The 26038-nt window shown below is 55.3% G+C and overlaps 1 protein-coding gene across 1 annotated transcript in view; it reads left to right on the forward strand.

Annotated features, from left to right (window-relative positions):
* Positions 1–26038, forward strand: part of LOC122564978 (laminin subunit gamma-3-like) — a 218008-nt gene that overhangs the window by 77058 nt on the left and 114912 nt on the right. Inside the window, exon 8 of the mRNA XM_087998211.1 lies at positions 22328–22464. Coding sequence (XP_087854337.1) covers positions 22328–22464 — 137 coding nt within the window. The remainder of the gene's footprint in view (positions 1–22327; positions 22465–26038) is intronic.

Consider the following 26038-nt stretch of genomic DNA (forward strand, 5'->3'; position numbering starts at 1 on the left):
ACACACAGCACACGGACACACAGCACACGGACACACAGCACACGGACACACAGCACACGGACACACAGCACACGGACACACAGCTCACGGACACACAGCACACGGACACACAGCACACGGACACACAGCACACGGACACACAGCACACGGACACACAGCTCACAGACACACAGCACACAGACACACAGCACACAGACACACAGCACACAGACACACAGCACACAGACACACAGCACTCAGACACACAGCACACGGACACACAGCACACGGACACACAGCACACGGACACACAGCTCACAGACACACAGCTCACAGACACACAGCACACAGACACACAGCACTCAGACACACAGCACTCAGACACACAGCACACGGACACACAGCACTCAGACACACAGCACACGGACACACAGCACACGGACACACAGCTCACAGACACACAGCTCACAGACACACAGCACTCAGACACACAGCACTCAGACACACAGCACACAGACACACAGCTCACGGACACACAGCTCACGGACACACAGCTCACAGACACACAGCTCACGGACACATAGCTCACAGACACAGCTCACAGACACACAGCATACAGACACATAGACACAGCACACAGCCACAGCACACAGACACACAGCTCACGGACACACAGCTCACGGACACACAGCTCACGGACACACAGCTCACGGACACACAGCTCACGGACACACAGCACACGGACACACAGCTCACGGACACAGACACACAGCTCACAGACACACAGCTCACAGACACACAGCTCGCAGACACAGACACACAGCTCACAGACACACAGCTCACGGACACACAGCTCACGGACACACAGCTCACGAACACACAGCTCACGGACACACAGCTCGCAGACACAGACACACAGCTCACAGACACACATCTCACAGACACACAGCTCACAGACACACAGCACACAGACACACAGCACACAGACACACAGCACTCAGACACACAGCACTCAGACACACAGCTCACAGACACACAGCTCACAGACACACAGCTCACAGACACACAGCTCACAGACACACAGCACACAGACACACAGCACACAGACACACAGCTCACAGACACACAGCTCACGGACACACAGCTCACGGACACACAGCACACAGACACACAGCACACAGACACACAGCACACAGACACATAGCACTCAGACACACAGCTCACGGACACACAGCACACAGACACACAGCTCACAGACACATAGCACACAGACACACAGCACTCAGACACACAGCACTCAGACACACAGCACACAGACACACAGCTCACGGACACACAGCTCACGGACACACAGCTCACGGACACACAGCACACAGACACACAGCTCACAGACACATAGCACACAGACACACAGCACTCAGACACACAGCACACAGACACACAGCACTCAGACACACAGCACACAGACACACAGCTCACAGACACACAGCACACAGACACACAGCTCACAGACACATAGCACACAGACACACAGCACTCAGACACACAGCACACAGACACACAGCACTCAGACACACAGCACACAGACACACAGCACACAGACACACAGCACACAGACACATAGCACTCAGACACACAGCACACGGACACACAGCACACGGACACACAGCACACGGACACACAGCACACGGACACACAGCACACGGACACACAGCACACGGACACACAGCTCACGGACACACAGCACACGGACACACAGCACACGGACACACAGCACACGGACACACAGCACACGGACACACAGCTCACAGACACACAGCACACAGACACACAGCACACAGACACACAGCACTCAGACACACAGCACACGGACACACAGCACACGGACACACAGCTCACAGACACACAGCTCACAGACACACAGCACACAGACACACAGCACTCAGACACACAGCACTCAGACACACAGCACACAGACACACAGCACTCAGACACACAGCACACGGACACACAGCACACAGACACACAGCACTCAGACACACAGCACTCAGACACACAGCACTCAGACACACAGCACACGGACACACAGCACACGGACACACAGCACTCAGACACACAGCTCACAGACACACAGCACTCAGACACACAGCACACGGACACACAGCACACAGACACACAGCACTCAGACACACAGCACTCAGACACACAGCACTCAGACACACAGCACACAGACACACAGCACACGGACACACAGCACTCAGACACACAGCTCACAGACACACAGCTCACAGACACACAGCTCACAGACACACAGCACACAGACACACAGCACACAGACACACAGCACACAGACACACAGCACACGGACACACAGCACACAGACACACAGCACACAGACACACAGCACACAGACACACAGCACTCAGACACACAGCACACGGACACACAGCACACAGACACACAGCACACAGACACACAGCACACAGACACACAGCACACAGACACACAGCTCACAGACACACAGCACACAGACACACAGCACACAGACACACAGCTCACGGACACACAGACACACAGCTCACGGACACACAGCTCACAGACACACAGCTCACAGACACATAGCACACAGACACACAGCACTCAGACACACAGCACTCAGACACACAGCTCACAGACACACAGCACTCAGACACACAGCACACGGACACACAGCACTCAGACACACAGCACACGGACACACAGCACACAGACACACAGCACTCAGACACACAGCACTCAGACACACAGCACTCAGACACACAGCACACGGACACACAGCACACAGACACACAGCTCACAGACACACAGCACACAGACACACAGCACACGGACACACAGCACTCAGACACACAGCTCACAGACACACAGCTCACGGACACACAGCACACGGACACACAGCACTCAGACACACAGCACACAGACACACAGCTCACAGACACACAGCACACAGACACACAGCACTCAGACACACAGCACTCAGACACACAGCACACGGACACACAGCACACAGACACACAGCTCACAGACACATAGCACACAGACACACAGCACTCAGACACACAGCACTCAGACACACAGCACACAGACACACAGCACTCAGACACACAGCACTCAGACACACAGCACTCAGACACACAGCACACGGACACACAGCACACAGACACACAGCTCACAGACACACAGCACACAGACACACAGCTCACAGACACACAGCACACAGACACACAGCACACGGACACACAGCACTCAGACACACAGCACACGGACACACAGCACACGGACACACAGCACACGGACACACAGCTCACAGACACACAGCTCACAGACACACAGCACACAGACACACAGCACTCAGACACACAGCACTCAGACACACAGCACACGGACACACAGCACACGGACACACAGCTCACAGACACACAGCACACAGACACACAGCTCACAGACACACAGCTCACAGACACACAGCACTCAGACACACAGCACACAGACACACAGCACACAGACACACAGCACTCAGACACACAGCACACGGACACACAGCACACAGACACACAGCTCACAGACACATAGCACACAGACACACAGCACTCAGACACACAGCACTCAGACACACAGCACTCAGACACACAGCACACGGACACACAGCTCACAGACACACAGCACTCAGACACACAGCACACAGACACACAGCACACAGACACACAGCACTCAGACACACAGCACACGGACACACAGCACACAGACACACAGCTCACAGACACATAGCACACAGACACACAGCACTCAGACACACAGCACTCAGACACACAGCACTCAGACACACAGCACACGGACACACAGCACACAGACACACAGCTCACAGACACATAGCACACAGACACACAGCACTCAGACACACAGCACTCAGACACACAGCTCACAGACACACAGCACTCAGACACACAGCTCACAGACACATAGCACACAGACACACAGCACTCAGACACACAGCACACAGACACACAGCACACGGACACACAGCACACGGACACACAGCACACGGACACACAGCACACGGACACACAGCACACGGACACACAGCACACGGACACACAGCTCACGGACACACAGCACACGGACACACAGCTCACGGACACACAGCTCACGGACACACAGCACACAGACACACAGCACACAGACACACAGCACACAGACACATAGCACTCAGACACACAGCTCACGGACACACAGCACACAGACACACAGCTCACAGACACATAGCACACAGACACACAGCACTCAGACACACAGCACTCAGACACACAGCACACAGACACACAGCACACGGACACACAGCTCACGGACACACAGCACACGGACACACAGCTCACAGACACATAGCACACAGACACACAGCACTCAGACACACAGCACACAGACACACAGCACACAGACACACAGCACACGGACACACAGCACACGGACACACAGCACACGGACACACAGCACACGGACACACAGCACACGGACACACAGCACACGGACACACAGCTCACGGACACACAGCACACGGACACACAGCACACGGACACACAGCACACGGACACACAGCACACGGACACACAGCTCACAGACACACAGCACACAGACACACAGCACACAGACACACAGCACTCAGACACACAGCACACGGACACACAGCTCACAGACACACAGCTCACAGACACACAGCACACAGACACACAGCACTCAGACACACAGCACTCAGACACACAGCACACGGACACACAGCACACGGACACACAGCACACGGACACACAGCACACAGACACACAGCACTCAGACACACAGCACTCAGACACACAGCACACGGACACACAGCACACGGACACACAGCACACGGACACACAGCACACGGACACACAGCACACAGACACACAGCACTCAGACACACAGCACTCAGACACACAGCACACAGACACACAGCACTCAGACACACAGCACACAGACACACAGCACTCAGACACACAGCACACGGACACACAGCACACGGACACACAGCACACGGACACACAGCACTCAGACACACAGCACACAGACACACAGCACTCAGACACACAGCACACGGACACACAGCACACGGACACACAGCACACGGACACACAGCACACGGACACACAGCTCACAGACACACAGCACACAGACACACAGCTCACAGACACACAGCTCACAGACACACAGCACTCAGACACACAGCACACAGACACACAGCACTCAGACACACAGCACACAGACACACAGCACTCAGACACACAGCACACGGACACACAGCTCACAGACACACAGCACTCAGACACACAGCACTCAGACACACAGCACACGGACACACAGCACACGGACACACAGCACACAGACACACAGCACTCAGACACACAGCACTCAGACACACAGCTCACAGACACACAGCTCACAGACACACAGCTCACAGACACACAGCACACAGACACACAGCACTCAGACACACAGCACTCAGACACACAGCACACGGACACACAGCACACGGACACACAGCACACAGACACACAGCACTCAGACACACAGCACTCAGACACACAGCACACAGACACACAGCACTCAGACACACAGCACACGGACACACAGCTCACAGACACACAGCTCACAGACACACAGCTCACAGACACACAGCACACAGACACACAGCACTCAGACACACAGCACTCAGACACACAGCACTCAGACACACAGCACACAGACACACAGCACACAGACACACAGCACACAGACACACAGCACTCAGACACACAGCACTCAGACACACAGCACACAGACACACAGCTCACAGACACACAGCACTCAGACACACAGCACACGGACACACAGCTCACAGACACACAGCACTCAGACACACAGCTCACAGACACACAGCTCACAGACACACAGCTCACAGACACACAGCACTCAGACACACAGCACACGGACACACAGCTCACAGACACATAGCACTCAGACACACAGCACTCAGACACACAGCTCACAGACACATAGCACTCAGACACACAGCACTCAGACACACAGCTCACAGACACACAGCACACAGACACACAGCACACAGACACATAGCACTCAGACACACAGCTCACAGACACACAGCTCACAGACACACAGCACACAGACACACAGCACTCAGACACACAGCACTCAGACACACAGCACTCAGACACACAGCTCACAGACACATAGCACTCAGACACACAGCACACAGACACACAGCTCACAGACACATAGCACTCAGACACACAGCACTCAGACACACAGCACTCAGACACACAGCACTCAGACACACAGCACACGGACACACAGCACTCAGACACACAGCACTCAGACACACAGCACACGGACACACAGCACTCAGACACACAGCACTCAGACACACAGCACTCAGACACACAGCTCACAGACACATAGCACACAGACACACAGCACTCAGACACACAGCACACAGACACACAGCACACGGACACACAGCTCACGGACACACAGCACACGGACACACAGCTCACAGACACACAGCACACGGACACACAGCTCACAGACACACAGCACACAGACACACAGCTCACAGACACATAGCACACAGACACACAGCACTCAGACACACAGCACACGGACACACAGCACACGGACACACAGCTCACAGACACACAGCACACGGACACACAGCTCACAGACACACAGCTCACAGACACACAGCACTCAGACACACAGCACTCAGACACACAGCACTCAGACACACAGCTCACAGACACATAGCACACAGACACACAGCACTCAGACACACAGCACACAGACACACAGCACACGGACACACAGCTCACGGACACACAGCACACGGACACACAGCTCACAGACACACAGCACACGGACACACAGCTCACAGACACACAGCACACAGACACACAGCTCACAGACACATAGCACACAGACACACAGCACTCAGACACACAGCACACAGACACACAGCACACGGACACACAGCTCACGGACACACAGCACACGGACACACAGCTCACAGACACACAGCACACGGACACACAGCTCACGGACACACAGCTCACGGACACACAGCTCACAGACACACAGCACACGGACACACAGCACTCAGACACACAGCACACGGACACACAGCACACGGACACACAGCACTCAGACACACAGCACTCAGACACACAGCACTCAGACACACAGCTCACGGACACACAGCACACGGACACACAGCACACGGACACACAGCACACGGACACACAGCACACGGACACACAGCTCACGGACACACAGCACACGGACACACAGCACACGGACACACAGCACACGGACACACAGCTCACAGACACACAGCACACAGACACACAGCACACAGACACACAGCACTCAGACACACAGCACACGGACACACAGCACACGGACACACAGCTCACAGACACACAGCTCACAGACACACAGCACACAGACACACAGCACTCAGACACACAGCTCACAGACACACAGCTCACAGACACACAGCACTCAGACACACAGCTCACAGACACACAGCACACAGACACACAGCACTCAGACACACAGCACTCGGACACACAGCACACGGACACACAGCACACGGACACACAGCACACGGACACACAGCACTCAGACACACAGCACACGGACACACAGCACACGGACACACAGCACTCAGACACACAGCACACGGACACACAGCACACGGACACACAGCACACGGACACACAGCACACGGACACACAGCACACGGACACACAGCACACGGACACACAGCTCACAGACACACAGCACACAGACACACAGCACACAGACACACAGCACTCAGACACACAGCACACGGACACACAGCACACGGACACACAGCTCACAGACACACAGCTCACAGACACACAGCACACAGACACACAGCACTCAGACACACAGCTCACAGACACACAGCTCACAGACACACAGCTCACAGACACACAGCACACAGACACACAGCACTCAGACACACAGCACTCGGACACACAGCACACGGACACACAGCACACGGACACACAGCACACGGACACACAGCACTCAGACACACAGCACACAGACACACAGCACTCAGACACACAGCACACGGACACACAGCACACGGACACACAGCACACGGACACACAGCACTCAGACACACAGCACACAGACACACAGCACTCAGACACACAGCACTCGGACACACAGCTCACAGACACACAGCACACAGACACACAGCACACAGACACACAGCACTCAGACACACAGCACTCAGACACACAGCACTCGGACACACAGCTCACAGACACACAGCACACAGACACACAGCACTCAGACACACAGCTCACAGACACACAGCACTCGGACACACAGCTCACAGACACACAGCACACGGACACACAGCACACAGACACACAGCACACAGACACACAGCACTCAGACACACAGCACTCGGACACACAGCACACGGACACACAGCTCACAGACACACAGCACACGGACACACAGCTCACAGACACACAGCTCACAGACACACAGCACTCAGACACACAGCACACAGACACACAGCACTCAGACACACAGCACACAGACACACAGCTCACAGACACACAGCACTCGGACACACAGCTCACAGACACACAGCACACGGACACACAGCACACAGACACACAGCACACAGACACACAGCACTCAGACACACAGCACTCGGACACACAGCACACAGACACACAGCACACAGACACACAGCTCACAGACACACAGCACACAGACACACAGCTCACAGACACACAGCACACGGACACACAGCTCACAGACACACAGCACACGGACACACAGCTCACAGACACACAGCTCACAGACACACAGCACACAGACACACAGCTCACAGACACACAGCACACGGACACACAGCTCACAGACACACAGCACACGGACACACAGCTCACAGACACACAGCACACAGACACACAGCACTCAGACACACAGCTCACGGACACACAGCTCACGGACACACAGCACACGGACACACAGCACTCGGACACACAGCACACGGACACACAGCACACGGACACACAGCACACGGACACACAGCACACGGACACACAGCACTCAGACACACAGCTCACAGACACACAGCACACGGACACACAGCTCACGGACACACAGCACACGGACACACAGCTCACAGACACACAGCACACAGACACACAGCACTCAGACACACAGCACACGGACACACAGCACACAGACACACAGCTCACAGACACACAGCACACAGACACACAGCTCACAGACACACAGCACACAGTCACACAGCTCACAGACACACAGCACTCAGACACACAGCACACGGACACACAGCACACGGACACACAGCACACGGACACACAGCTCACAGACACACAGCTCACAGACACACAGCTCACAGACACAGCTCACAGACACACAGCATACAGACACATAGACACAGCACACAGCCACAGCACACAGACACACAGCACACAGACACACAGCTCACGGACACACAGCTCACGGACACACAGCTCACAGACACACAGCTCACGGACACACAGCTCACGGACACACAGCTCACGGACACACAGCTCACGGACACACAGCTCACAGACACACAGCTCACAGACACATACACACAGCTCACAGACACAGACACACAGCTCACAGACACTCAGCTCACAGACACACAGCTCACAGACACACAGCACACAGACACACAGCATACAGACACATAGACACAGCACACAGCTCACGGACACACAGCTCACGGACACAGACACACAGCTCACGGACACAGACACACAGCTCACAGACACACAGCTCACAGACACATGGACACAGCACACAGACACACAGCACACAGACACACAGCACACAGACACACAGCTCACAGACTCACAGCTCACAGACACAGACACACAGCTCACAGACACAGCTCACAGACACACAGCACACAGACACACAGCTCACGGACACACAGCTCACGGACACACAGCACACAGACACACAGCTCACAGACACATAGACACAGCACACAGACACACAACTCACGGACACACAGCACACAGACACACAGCTCACAGACTCACAGCTCACAGACACATAGACACAGCACACAGACACACAACTCACGGACACACAGCTCACGGACACACAGCACACAGACACACAGCTCACAGACTCACAGCTCACAGACACAGACAGCTCACAGACACACAGCATACAGACACATAGACACAGCACACAGCCACAGCACACAGACACACAGCTCACGGACACACAGCTCACGGACACACAGCTCACGGACACACAGCTCACGGACACACAGCTCACAGACACACAGCTCACAGACACAGCTCACAGACACACAGCTCACGGACACACAGCTCACGGACACACAGCATACAGACACATAGACACAGCACACAGACACACAACTCACGGACACACAGCTCACGGACACACAGCTCACGGACACACAGCTCACGGACACACAGCTCACGGACACACAGCTCACAGACACACAGCTCACGGACACACAGCTCACGGACACACAGCACACAGACACACAGCACACGGACACACAGCTCACAGACACACAGCTCACGGACACACAGCACTCAGACACACAGCACTCAGACACACAGCTCACAGACACACAGCTCACGGACACACAGCTCACGGACACACAGCTCACAGACACACAGCACACGGACACACAGCTCACAGACACACAGCACACAGACACACAGCACTCAGACACACAGCTCACGGACACACAGCACACGGACACACAGCACTCAGACACACAGCTCACGGACACACAGCACACGGACACACAGCACACGGACACACAGCACACGGACACACAGCACACGGACACACAGCACTCAGACACACAGCTCACAGACACACAGCACACGGACACACAGCTCACGGACACACAGCACACGGACACACAGCTCACAGACACACAGCACACAGACACACAGCACTCAGACACACAGCACACGGACACACAGCACACGGACACACAGCACACGGACACACAGCACACAGACACACAGCTCACAGACACACAGCACACAGACACACAGCTCACAGACACACAGCACACAGTCACACAGCTCACAGACACACAGCACTCAGACACACAGCTCACAGACACACAGCTCACAGACACACAGCACACGGACACACAGCACACGGACACACAGCACACGGACACACAGCTCACAGACACACAGCTCACAGACACACAGCTCACAGACACAGCTCACAGACACACAGCATACAGACACATAGACACAGCACACAGCCACAGCACACAGACACACAGCACACAGACACACAGCTCACGGACACACAGCTCTCAGACACACAGCTCACAGACACACAGCTCACAGACACAGACACACAGCTCACAGACACACAGCTCACAGACACACAGCTCACAGACACAGCTCACAGACACACAGCTCACAGACACATAGCTCACAGACACAGCTCACAGACACACAGCACACAGACACATAGACACAGCACACAGCCACAGCACACAGACACACAGCTCACGGACACACAGCTCACGGACACACAGCTCACGGACACACAGCTCACAGACACACAGCTCACAGACACATAGCTCACAGACACAGCTCACAGACACACAGCATACAGACACATAGACACAGCACACAGCCACAGCACACAGACACACAGCTCACGGACACACAGCTCACAGACACACAGCTCACGGACACATAGCTCACAGACACAGCTCACAGACACACAGCTCACAGACACACAGCTCACAGACACAGCTCACAGACACACAGCATACAGACACATAGACACAGCACACAGCCACAGCACACAGACACACAGCACACAGACACACAGCTCACGGACACACAGCTCTCAGACACACAGCTCACAGACACACAGCTCACAGACACAGACACACAGCTCACAGACACACAGCTCACAGACACACAGCTCACAGACACAGCTCACAGACACACAGCTCACAGACACATAGCTCACAGACACAGCTCACAGACACACAGCTCACAGACACATAGACACAGCACACAGCCACAGCACACAGACACACAGCTCACGGACACACAGCTCACGGACACACAGCTCACGGACACACAGCTCACAGACACACAGCTCACAGACACATAGCTCACAGACACAGCTCACAGACACACAGCATACAGACACATAGACACAGCACACAGCCACAGCACACAGACACACAGCTCACAGACACACAGCACACGGACACACAGCTCACGGACACAGACACACAGCTCACAGACACACAGCTCACAGACACACAGCTCGCAGACACAGACACACAGCTCACAGACACACAGCTCACGGACACACAGCTCACGGACACACAGCTCACGGACACACAGTTCGCAGACACAGACACACAGCTCACAGACACACAGCTCACAGACACACAGCTCACAGACACACAGCACACAGACACACAGCACTCAGACACACAGCTCACAGACACACAGCTCACAGATACACAGCTCACAGACACACACCTCACAGACACACAGCACACAGACACACAGCACACAGACACACAGCACACAGACACACAGCTCACGGACACACAGCTCACGGACACACAGCTCACGGACACACAGCACACGGACAAACAGCACACAGACACACAGCACACAGACACACAGCACACAGACACACAGCTCACAGACACATAGCACACAGACACACAGCACTCAGACACACAGCACTCAGACACACAGCACTCAGACACACAGCACACAGACACACAGCTCACGGACACACAGCTCACGGACACACAGCACACGGACACACAGCACACGGACACACAGCTCACAGACACACAGCTCACAGACACACAGCACACAGACACACAGCACTCAGACACACAGCTCACAGACACACAGCTCACAGACACATAGCACACAGACACACAGCACTCAGACACACAGCACACAGACACACAGCACACAGACACACAGCACACGGACACACAGCACACGGACACACAGCACACGGACACACAGCTCACGGACACACAGCACACGGACACACAGCACACGGACACACAGCACACGGACACACAGCTCACGGACACAGACACACAGCACTCAGACACACAGCACACAGACACACAGCACACAGACACACAGCACTCAGACACACAGCACACAGACACACAGCACACAGACACACAGCTCACAGACACACAGCTCACAGACACACAGCTCACAGACACACAGCACTCAGACACACAGCACTCAGACACACAGCACACAGACACACAGCACACAGACACACAGCACACGGACACACAGCTCACGGACACACAGCACACGGACACACAGCACACGGACACACAGCTCACGGACACACAGCACACGGACACACAGCACACGGACACACAGCACACGGACACACAGCACACGGACACACAGCTCACAGACACACAGCACACAGACACACAGCTCACAGACACACAGCTCACAGACACACAGCACACGGACACACAGCACACAGACACACAGCTCACAGACACACAGCACTCAGACACACAGCACACGGACACACAGCACACGGACACACAGCTCACAGACACACAGCTCACAGACACACAGCTCACAGACACACAGCTCACAGACACACAGCACACGGACACACAGCTCACAGACACACAGCTCACAGACACACAGCACTCAGACACACAGCTCACAGACACACAGCACACGGACACACAGCTCACAGACACACAGCTCACGGACACACAGCTCACAGACACTCAGCTCACGGACACACAGCTCACAGACACACAGCACACAGACACACAGCACTCAGACACACAGCTCACAGACACACAGCACACGGACACACAGCTCACAGACACACAGCTCACGGACACACAGCTCACAGACACACAGCACACGGACACACAGCTCACAGACACACAGCACACGGACACACAGCTCACAGACACACAGCTCACGGACACACAGCACACGGACACACAGCTCACGGACACACAGCTCACAGACACACAGCACACAGACACACAGCACTCAGACACACAGCTCACGGACACACAGCACACGGACACACAGCACTCAGACACACAGCTCACGGACACACAGCACACGGACACACAGCACACGGACACACAGCACACGGACACACAGCACACGGACACACAGCACTCAGACACACAGCTCACGGACACACAGCTCACGGACACACAGCTCACAGACACACAGCACACGGACACACAGCACTCAGACACACAGCTCACGGACACACAGCTCACGGACACACAGCTCACAGACACACAGCACACAGACACACAGCACTCAGACACACAGCTCACAGACACACAGCACTCAGACACACAGCACACAGACACACAGCACTCAGACACACAGCTCACAGACACACAGCTCACAGACACACCGCACACAGACACACAGCTCACAGACACACAGCACTCAGACACACAGCTCACAGACACACAGCACACAGACACACAGCACTCAGACACACAGCTCACAGACACACAGCACTCAGACACACAGCTCACAGACACACAGCACACAGACACACAGCACACAGACACACAGCTCACAGACACACAGCACACGGACACACAGCACACGGACACACAGCACACGGACACACAGCACACGGACACACAGCTCACAGACACAGCTCACAGACACACAGCACTCAGACACACAGCTCACGGACACACAGCTCACGGACACACAGCTCACGGACACACAGCTCACGGACACACAGCTCACGGACACACAGCTCACGGACACACAGCACACGGACACACAGCTCACGGACACAGACACACAGCTCACGGACACACAGCTCACGGACACACAGCTCACGGACACACAGCTCACAGACACATACACACAGCTCACAGACACAGACACACAGCTCACAGACACTCAGCTCACAGACACACAGCTCACAGACACACAGCACACAGACACACAGCACTCAGACACACAGCACTCAGACACACAGCACTCAGACACACAGCACTCAGACACACAGCTCACAGACACACAGCTCACAGACACACAGCTCACAGACACACAGCACACAGACACACAGCACACAGACACACAGCACTCAGACACACAGCACACAGACACACAGCACACAGACACACAGCACACAGACACACAGCACACAGACACACAGCACTCAGACACACAGCACTCAGACACACAGCACTCGGACACACAGCACACGGACACACAGCACACGGACACACAGCACACGGACACACAGCACACGGACACACAGCTCACAGACACACAGCACACAGACACACAGCTCACAGACACACAGCACACAGACACACAGCACTCAGACACACAGCACTCAGACACACAGCACACAGACACACAGCACACGGACACACAGCTCACAGACACACAGCACACAGACACACAGCTCACAGACACATAGCACACAGACACACAGCACTCAGACACACAGCACACAGACACACAGCACACAGACACACAGCTCACAGACACACAGCACACAGACACACAGCTCACAGACACATAGCACACAGACACACAGCACTCAGACACACAGCACACAGACACACAGCACACAGACACACAGCTCACAGACACACAGCACACGGACACACAGCTCACAGACACACAGCACTCAGACACACAGCTCACAGACACACAGCACACGGACACACAGCTCACAGACACACAGCTCACGGACACACAGCTCACAGACACTCAGCTCACGGACACACAGCTCACAGACACACAGCACACAGACACACAGCACTCAGACACACAGCACACGGACACACAGCACACAGACACACAGCTCACAGACACATAGCACACAGACACACAGCACACAGACACACAGCACACAGACACACAGCTCACAGACACATAGCACACAGACACACAGCACTCAGACACACAGCACTCAGACACACAGCACACAGACACACAGCACACAGACACACAGCTCACAGACACATAGCACACAGACACACAGCACACAGACACACAGCACACAGACACACAGCTCACAGACACATAGCACACAGACACACAGCACTCGGACACACAGCACTCGGACACACAGCACACGGACACACAGCTCACAGACACACAGCACACGGACACACAGCACACAGACACACAGCTCACAGACACATAGCACACAGACACACAGCACACGGACACACAGCACACAGACACACAGCACTCAGACACACAGCACACAGACACACAGCACACAGACACACAGCACACGGACACACAGCTCACGGACACACAGCACACGGACACACAGCTCACAGACACACAGCACACGGACACACAGCTCACGGACACACAGCTCACGGACACACAGCACACGGACACACAGCACACGGACACACAGCACTCAGACACACAGCACACGGACACACAGCACACGGACACACAGCACACGGACACACAGCACTCAGACACACAGCACACGGACACACAGCTCACAGACACACAGCACTCAGACACACAGCACACAGACACACAGCTCACAGACACACAGCACACGGACACACAGCTCACAGACACACAGCTCACGGACACACAGCTCACAGACACTCAGCTCACAGACACACAGCACACAGACACACAGCACTCAGACACACAGCACTCAGACACACAGCTCACAGACACACAGCTCACAGACACACAGCACACGGACACACAGCACACGGACACACAGCACACGGACACACAGCACACGGACACACAGCACACGGACACACAGCACACGGACACACAGCACACGGACACACAGCACACGGACACACAGCACACGGGCACACAGCACACGGACACACAGCACACGGACACACAGCTCACAGACACACAGCACACGGACACACAGCACACGGACACACAGCACACGGACACACAGCACACGGACACGCAGCACACGGACACACAGCACACGGACACACAGCACACGGACACACAGCTCACGGACACACAGCTCACGGACACATAGACGCAGACACACAGCTCACAGACACAGCTCACAAACACACAGCTCACAGACACAGACACACACACAGCTCACAGACACACAGCTTACAGGCACACAGCTCACAGACACATAGACACAGCACACAGACACACAGCTCACAGACACACAGCTTACAGGCGCACAGCTCACAGACGCATAGACACAGCACACAGGCACACAGCTCACAGACACACAGCTCACAGGCACACAGCTCACAGACACACAGCTCACAGACACACAGCCCACAGACACACAGCTCACAGGCAGACAGCTCACGGACACACAGACACACAGCCCACAGACACACAGCACACAGACACACAGCTCACAGACAGACAGCTCACGGACACACAGACACACAGCCCACAGACACACAGCCCACAGACACACAGCTCACAGGCACACAGCTCACAGACACACAGCACACAGACACACAGCTCACAGACACACAGCTCACAGACACACAGCTCACAGACACACAGCCCACAGACACACAGCTCACAGACAGACAGCTCACGGACACACAGACACACAGCCCACAGACACACAGCTCACAGACAGACAGCTCACGGACACACAGACACACAGACCACAGACACACAGCCCACAGACACACAGCACACAGACACACAGCTCACAGGCACAGACACACAGCTCACAGACACACAGCTCACAGACACACAGCTCACAGACACACAGCTCACAGACACACAGCTCACAGACACACAGCTCACAGACACACAGCTCACAGACACACAGCCCACAGACACACAGCACACAGACACACAGCTCACGGACACACAGCACACAGACACACAGCTCACGGACACACAGACACACAGCCCACAGACACACAGCTCACAGACACACAGCACACAGACACACAGCTCACGGACACACAGACACACAGACACACAGCCCACAGACACACAGCCCACAGACACACAGCACACAGACACACAGCTCACGGACACACAGCTCACAGACACACAGCTCACAGACAAAGACACACAGCTCACGGACACACAGCTCACGGACACACAGCTCATGGACACACAGCTCACAGACACACAGCTCACAGACAAAGACACACAGCTCACGGACACACAGCTCACGGACACACAGCTCACGGACACACAGCTCACAGACAGACAGCTCACAGACACACAGCTCACAGACACACAGCACACAGACACACAGCATACAGACGCATAGACACAGCACACAGCTCACAGACACACAGCTCACAGACACACAGCTCACAGCTCACAGACACACAGCTCACAGACACACAGCATACAGACGCATAGACACAGCTCACAGACACACAGCTCACAGACACACAGCTCACAGCTCACAGACACACAGCTCACAGACACACAGCTCACAGACACACAGCTCACAGACACACAGACACACAGCACACAGACACACAGCATACAGACGCATAGACACAGCACACAGCTCACAGACACACAGCTCACAGACACACAGCTCACAGCTCACAGACACACAGCTCACAGACACACAGCATACAGACGCATAGACACAGCTCACAGACACACAGCTCACAGACACACAGCTCACAGCTCACAGACACACAGCTCACGGACACACAGCTCACGGACACACAGCTCACAGACACACAGCTCACGGACACACAGCTCACAGACACACAGCTCACAGACACACAGACACACAGCACCCAGACACACAGCATACAGACGCATAGACACAGCTCACAGACACACAGCTCACAGACACACAGCCCACAGACACACAGCATACAGACGCATAGACACAGCTCACAGACACACAGCTCACAGACACACAGCTCACAGCTCACAGACACACAGCTCACAGACACACAGCTCACAGACACACAGCTCACAGACGCACAACCCACAGACACACAGCTCACAGACAGACAGCTCACGGACACACAGACACACAGCCCACAGACACACAGCTCACAGACAGACAGCTCACGGACACACAGACACACAGCCCACAGACACACAGACACACAGCTCACAGACACACAGCTCACGGACACACAGACACACAGCCCACAGACACACAGCCCACAGACACACAGCACACAGACACACAGCTCACGGACACACAGACACACAGCCCACAGACACACAGCCCACAGACACACAGCTCACAGACACACAGCTCACGGACACACAGCTCACAGACAAAGACACACAGCTCACGGACACACAGCTCACGGACTCACAGCTCACAGACAAAGACACACAGCTCACGGACACACAGCTCACGGACTCACAGCTCACGGACACACAGCTCACGGACACACAGCTCACAGACACACAGCTCACAGACACACAGCTCACAGACACACAGCTCACAGACACACAGCTCACAGACACACAGCACACAGACACACAGCATACAGACGCATAGACACAGCACACAGCTCACAGACACACAGCTCACAGACACACAGCTCACAGCTCACAGACACACAGCTCACAGACACACAGCTCACAGACACACAGCTCACGGACACACAGCTCACAGCTCACAGACACACAGCTCACAGACACACAGCTCACAGCTCACAGACACACAGCTCACGGACACACAGCTCACAGACACACAGCTCACAGACACACAGCTCACAGACACACAGCTCACAGCTCACAGACACACAGCTCACAGACACACAGCTCACGGACACACAGCTCACAGACACACAGCTCACGGACACACAGCTCACAGACACACAGCTCACAGACACACAGCTCACAGCTCACAGACACACAGCTCACAGACACACAGCTCACGGACACACAGCTCACAGACACACAGCTCACGGACACACAGCTCACAGACACACAGCTCACAGACACACAGACACACAGCACCCAGACACACAGCATACAGACGCATAGACACAGCTCACAGACACACAGCTCACAGACACACAGCTCACAGACACACAGCTCACAGACACACAGCTCACAGACACACAGCATACAGACGCATAGACACAGCTCACAGACACACAGCTCACAGACACACAGCTCACAGCTCACAGACACACAGCTCACGGACACACAGCTCACAGACACACAGCTCACAGACACACAACCCACAGACAGACAGCTCACAGACAGACAGCTCACGGACACACAGACACACAGCCCACAGACACACAGCTCACAGACAGACAGCTCACGGACACACAGACACACAGCCCACAGACACACAGACACACAGACACACAGCTCACAGACACACAGCTCACGGACACACAGACACACAGCCCACAGACACACAGCACACAGACACACAGCTCACGGACACACAGACACACAGCCCACAGACACACAGCCCACAGACACACAGCCCACAGACAAACAGCTCACAGACACACAGCTCACGGACACACAGCTCACGGACACACAGCTCACAGACAGACAGCTCACAGACACACAGCTCATGGACACACAGCTCACAGACAGACAGCTCACGGACACACAGCTCACGGACACACAGCTCACAGACAGACAGCTCACGGACACACAGCTCACGGACACACAGCTCACGGACACACAGCTCACAGACAGACAGCTCACAGACACACAGCTCACAGACACACAGCTCACAGACAGACAGCTCACAGGCACACAGCTCACAGACACACAGCTCACAGACACACAGCACACAGACACACAGCATACAGACGCATAAACACAGCACACAGCTCACAGACACACAGCTCACAGACACACAGCTCACAGCTCACAGACACACAGCTCACAGACACACAGCATACAGACGCATAGACACAGCTCACAGACACACAGCTCACAGACACACAGCTCACAGCTCACAGACACACAGCTCACAGACACACAGCTCACGGACACACAGCTCACGGACACACAGCTCACGGACACACAGCTCACGGACACACAGCTCACGGACACACAGCTCACGGACACACAGCTCACAGACACACAGCTCACAGACACACAGACACACAGCACCCAGACACACAGCATACAGACGCATAGACACAGCTCACAGACACACAGCTCACAGACACACAGCTCACAGACACACAGCTCACAGACACACAGCTCACAGACACACAGCTCACAGACACAGACACACAGCACGCCGACACACAGCTCACGGACACACAGCTCACAGATACAGACACAAACACACGGACACACAGCTCACAGACACAGCTCACGGACACACAGCTCACAGACACACAGCTCACAGACAAAGACACACAGCTCACGGACACACAGCTCACGGACACACAGCTCACGGACACACAGCTCACGGACACACTGCTCACAGACACACAGCTCACAGACAAAGACACACAGCTCACAGACACAGACACACAGCTCACGGACACACAGCTCACGGACACACAGCTCACAGACAAAGACACACAGCTCACGGACACACAGCTCACGGACACACAGCTCACAGACAAAGACACACAGCTCACGGACACACAGCTCACAGACACACAGCTCACAGACAAAGACACACAGCTCACGGACACACAGCTCACGGACACACAGCTCACGGACACACAGCTCACGGACACACAGCTCACAGACAGACAGCTCACAGACACACAGCTCACGGACACACAGCTCACAGACACACAGCTCACAGGCACACAGCTCACAGGCACACAGCTCACAGGCACACAGCTCACAGACACACAGCATACAGGCACACAGCACAGGGACTGCAGCTCACCATTGCAACTTCCAGTAAAAATGCGGAGTAGTCTGCGAATGTAACAAATCCCATTTAAAAACATTTGGCAGTTAATAATCTTTTACACAATGAGCAATAATTTGGCCACTCCCTTCTAAACACCTTCAAAAGTATCAACTCCAGGTGAGGAGTGATGATAAAAGACAGCCTGCCTCTGAGCGTTGACAGCATCGAGCGGCTGTACGGTTATATTCTGTTTGAAGCAGAGCCCGTGCTGCTTTCCCTGGGTGAGGTGACTGCTATCGAATTGCAAATGTGACATAAAATCTGATCTTTTTTCTGAAATCTGCAATAATCCTGTATTTTGTTTGATCAGGTGCAAGTCAGGAACGTTCAATTTACAACCTCACAACTCTGATGGCTGCAGGCACTGCTTCTGTTACAGTCACTCAGCAGCCTGTACATCAGCCTCCCACTTTGCAGTTCATCATATCGTCTCCAGCTTTCAACAAGGTACCCTGCCCTCTTCTACACAGCATCGGCAGAGTCATACCAATGGGTGAGATCTGGGATGTTTGTCAGTGTCTGCTTCCTGCCCTCTAGGGGCTTCATAACTCATTGCACAAGGGAAGCCTCTCCGACAGTGCAGCACTCCCTCAGCAATGACCCTGTGACATTGCAGCACTCCCTCAGCACTGACCCTGTGACAGTGTGGCACTCCCTCAGCACTGACCCTGTGACAGTGCAGCACTCCCTCAGCAATGACCCTGTGACATTGCAGCACTCCCTCAGCACTGACCCTGTGACAGTGCGGCAGTCCCTCAGCACTGACCCTGTGACATTGCAGCACTCCCTCAGCACTGACCCTGTGACAGTGTGGCACTCCCTCAGCACTGACCCTCCGACAGTGCGGCACACCCTCAGCACTGACCCTCCGACAGTGCAGCACTCCCTCAGCAATGACCCTCCGACAGTGCGGCACTCCCTCAGCACTGACCCTGTGACAGTGCAGCACTCCCTCAGCACTGACCCTCCGACAGTGCGGCACTCCCTCAGCAATGACCCTGTGACAGTGCAGCACTCCCTCAGCACTGACCCTCCGACAGTGCAGCACTCCCTCAGCAATGACCCTGTGGCAGTGCAGCACTCCCTCAGCAATGACCCTCTGACAGTGCGGCACTCCCTCAGCACTGACCCTCCGACAGTGCAGCACTCCCTCAGCACTGACCCTCCGACAGTGCAGCACTCCCTCAGCACTGACCCTGTGACAGTGCAGCACTCCCTCAGCACTGACCCTGTGACAGTGCAGCACTCCCTCAGCACTGACCCTGTGACAGTGCAGCACTCCCTCAGCACTGACCCTCCGACAGCACGGCACTCCCTCAGCGCTGACCTTCTGATAGTGCCTAATCCCACAGCACTGACTCTCCGACAGTGCAGCACTCCCTCAGCAATGACCCTGTGAAAGTGCGGCACTCCCTCAGCGCTGACCTTCTGATAGTGCCTACTCCCTCAGCACTAACTCTCTGACAGTGCAGCACTCCCTCAGCACTGACCCTCTGACAGTGCAGCACTCCCTCAGCACTGACTCTTCGACAGTGCAGCACTCCCTCAGCACTGACCCTGTGACAGTGCAGCACTCCCTCAGCAATGACCCTGTGACAGTGCAGCACTCCCTCAGCAATGACCCTGTGACAGTGCAGCACTCCCTCAGCAATGACCCTGTGACAGTGCAGCACTCCCTCAGCAATGACCCTGTGACAGTGCAGCACTCCCTCAGCAATGACCCTGTGACAGTGCAGCACTCCCTCAGCAATGACCCTGTGACATTGCAGCACTCCCTCAGCAATGACCCTGTGACATTGCAGCACTCCCTCAGCACTGACCCTGTGACAGTGCGGCACACCCTCAGCAATGACCCTGTGACATTGCAGCACTCCCTCAGCACTGACCCTGTGACAGTGTGGCACTCCCTCAGCACTGACCCTCCGACAGTGCGGCACACCCTCAGCACTGACCCTGTGACAGTGCAGCACTCCCTCAGCACTGACCCTCCGACAGTGCGGCACTCCCTCAGCAATGACCCTCCGACAGTGCGGCACTCCCTCAGCACTGACCCTGTGACAGTGCAGCACACCCTCAGCACTGACCCTGTGACAGTGCAGCACTCCCTCAGCACTGACCCTCCGACAGTGCAGCACTCCCTCAGCAATGACCCTCCGACAGTGCGGCACACCCTCAGCAATGACCCTCCGACAGTGCGGCACACCCTCAGCACTGACCCTGTGACAGTGCAGCACACCCTCAGCACTGACCCTGTGACAGTGCAGCACTCCCTCAGCACTGACCCTCCGACAGTGCGGCACTCCCTCAGCACTGACCCTGTGACAGTGCAGCACTCCCTCAGCACTGACCCTCCGACAGTGCGGCACTCCCTCAGCAATGACCCTGTGACAGTGCAGCACTCCCTCAGCACTGACCCTCCGACAGTGCAGCACTCCCTCAGCAATGACCCTGTGGCAGTGCAGCACTCCCTCAGCAATGACCCTGTGACAGTGCAGCACTCCCTCAGCAATGACCCTGTGACATTGCAGCACTCCCTCAGCAATGACCCTGTGACAGTGCAGCACTCCCTCAGCAATGACCCTGTGACAGTGCAGCACTCCCTCAGCAATGACCCTGTGACATTGCAGCACTCCCTCAGCAATGACCCTGTGACATTGCAGCACTCCCTCAGCACTGACCCTGTGACAGTGCAGCACTCCCTCAGCACTGACCCTGTGACAGTGCAGCACTCCCTCAGCACTGACCCTCCAACAGCACAGCACTCCCTCAGCGCTGACCTTCTGATAGTGCCTAATCCCACAGCACTGACTCTCCGACAGTGCAGCACTCTCTCAGCAATGACCCTGTGAAAGTGCGGCACTCCCTCAGCGCTGACCTTCTGATAGTGCCTACTCCCTCAGCACTAACTCTCTGACAGTGCAGCACTCCCTCAGCACTGACCCTCTGACAGTGCAGCACTCCCTCAGCACTGACCCTCTGACAGTGCAGCACTCCCTCAGCACTGACTCTTCGACAGTGCAGCACTCCCTCAGCACTGACCCTCTGACAGTGTGGCACTCCCTCAGCACTGACCCTCTGACAGTGCAGCACTCCCTCAGCACTGACTCTTCGACAGTGCCCACTCCCTCAGCACTGACCCTCCGACAGTGCGGCACTCCCTCAGCACTGACCCTCCAACAGTGCCCACTCCATCAGCACTGACCCTCCGACAGTGCCCACTCCCTCAGCACTGACCCTCCGACAGTGCCCACTCCCTCAGCACTGACCCTCCGACAGTGCCCACTCCCTCAGCACTGACCCTCTGACAGTGCGGCACTCCCTCAGCACTGACCCTCTGACAGTGCGGCACTACCTCAGCACTGACCCTCCGACAGTGCCCACTCCCTCAGCACTGACCCTCTGACAATGTGGAATTCCTTCAACACTGCACTGATACCTCTGACCTCAAATTTCTCTCAAATACCTTTCCAGCCCAGATGCCTAGGCCCTGCCCACTGAGCTCGGGCTGTTCTCTGTTTGATTTGATGGTAGTAAAGCTGATCTCACTCTGGGGAGAAAGTGAGGTCTGCAGATGCTGGAGATCAGAGCTGAAAATGTGTTGCTGGAAAAGCGCAGCAGGTCAGGCAGCATCCAGGGAACAGGAGAAGCTCCTGAAGAAGGGCTCATGCCCGAAACGTCGATTCTCCTGTTCCCTGGATGCTGCCTGACCTGCTGCGCTTTTCCAGCAACACATTTTCAGCTCTGATCTCACCCTGGGGTCACACTCAGTACACCGAGATGCTGTCCAATGTCCAGTCCATCTCTTGTGAAAGTAAAGCTGTGATCAGGTGATTGGATTTGATTATTGTCACATACAGTGAAAAGTATTGTTTTGTGTGCTCTCCAGAGAAACCATACCTTACACAAGGACATCAGGGTGGTAGGGCAGAATGCAGAATATGGGGTTACAGCTACAGGGAACAATCAATATTGGAATACTGTGTTCACTTCTGGTCTCCCTGCTATAGGAAAGAGACCTTGG

The sequence above is a fragment of the Chiloscyllium plagiosum genome, unplaced genomic scaffold, assembly GCF_037043375.1.
Source record: "Chiloscyllium plagiosum isolate Xiang-an unplaced genomic scaffold, Cpla_swu_hap1 HiC_scaffold_21, whole genome shotgun sequence".
Taxonomy (NCBI): domain Eukaryota; kingdom Metazoa; phylum Chordata; class Chondrichthyes; order Orectolobiformes; family Hemiscylliidae; genus Chiloscyllium; species Chiloscyllium plagiosum.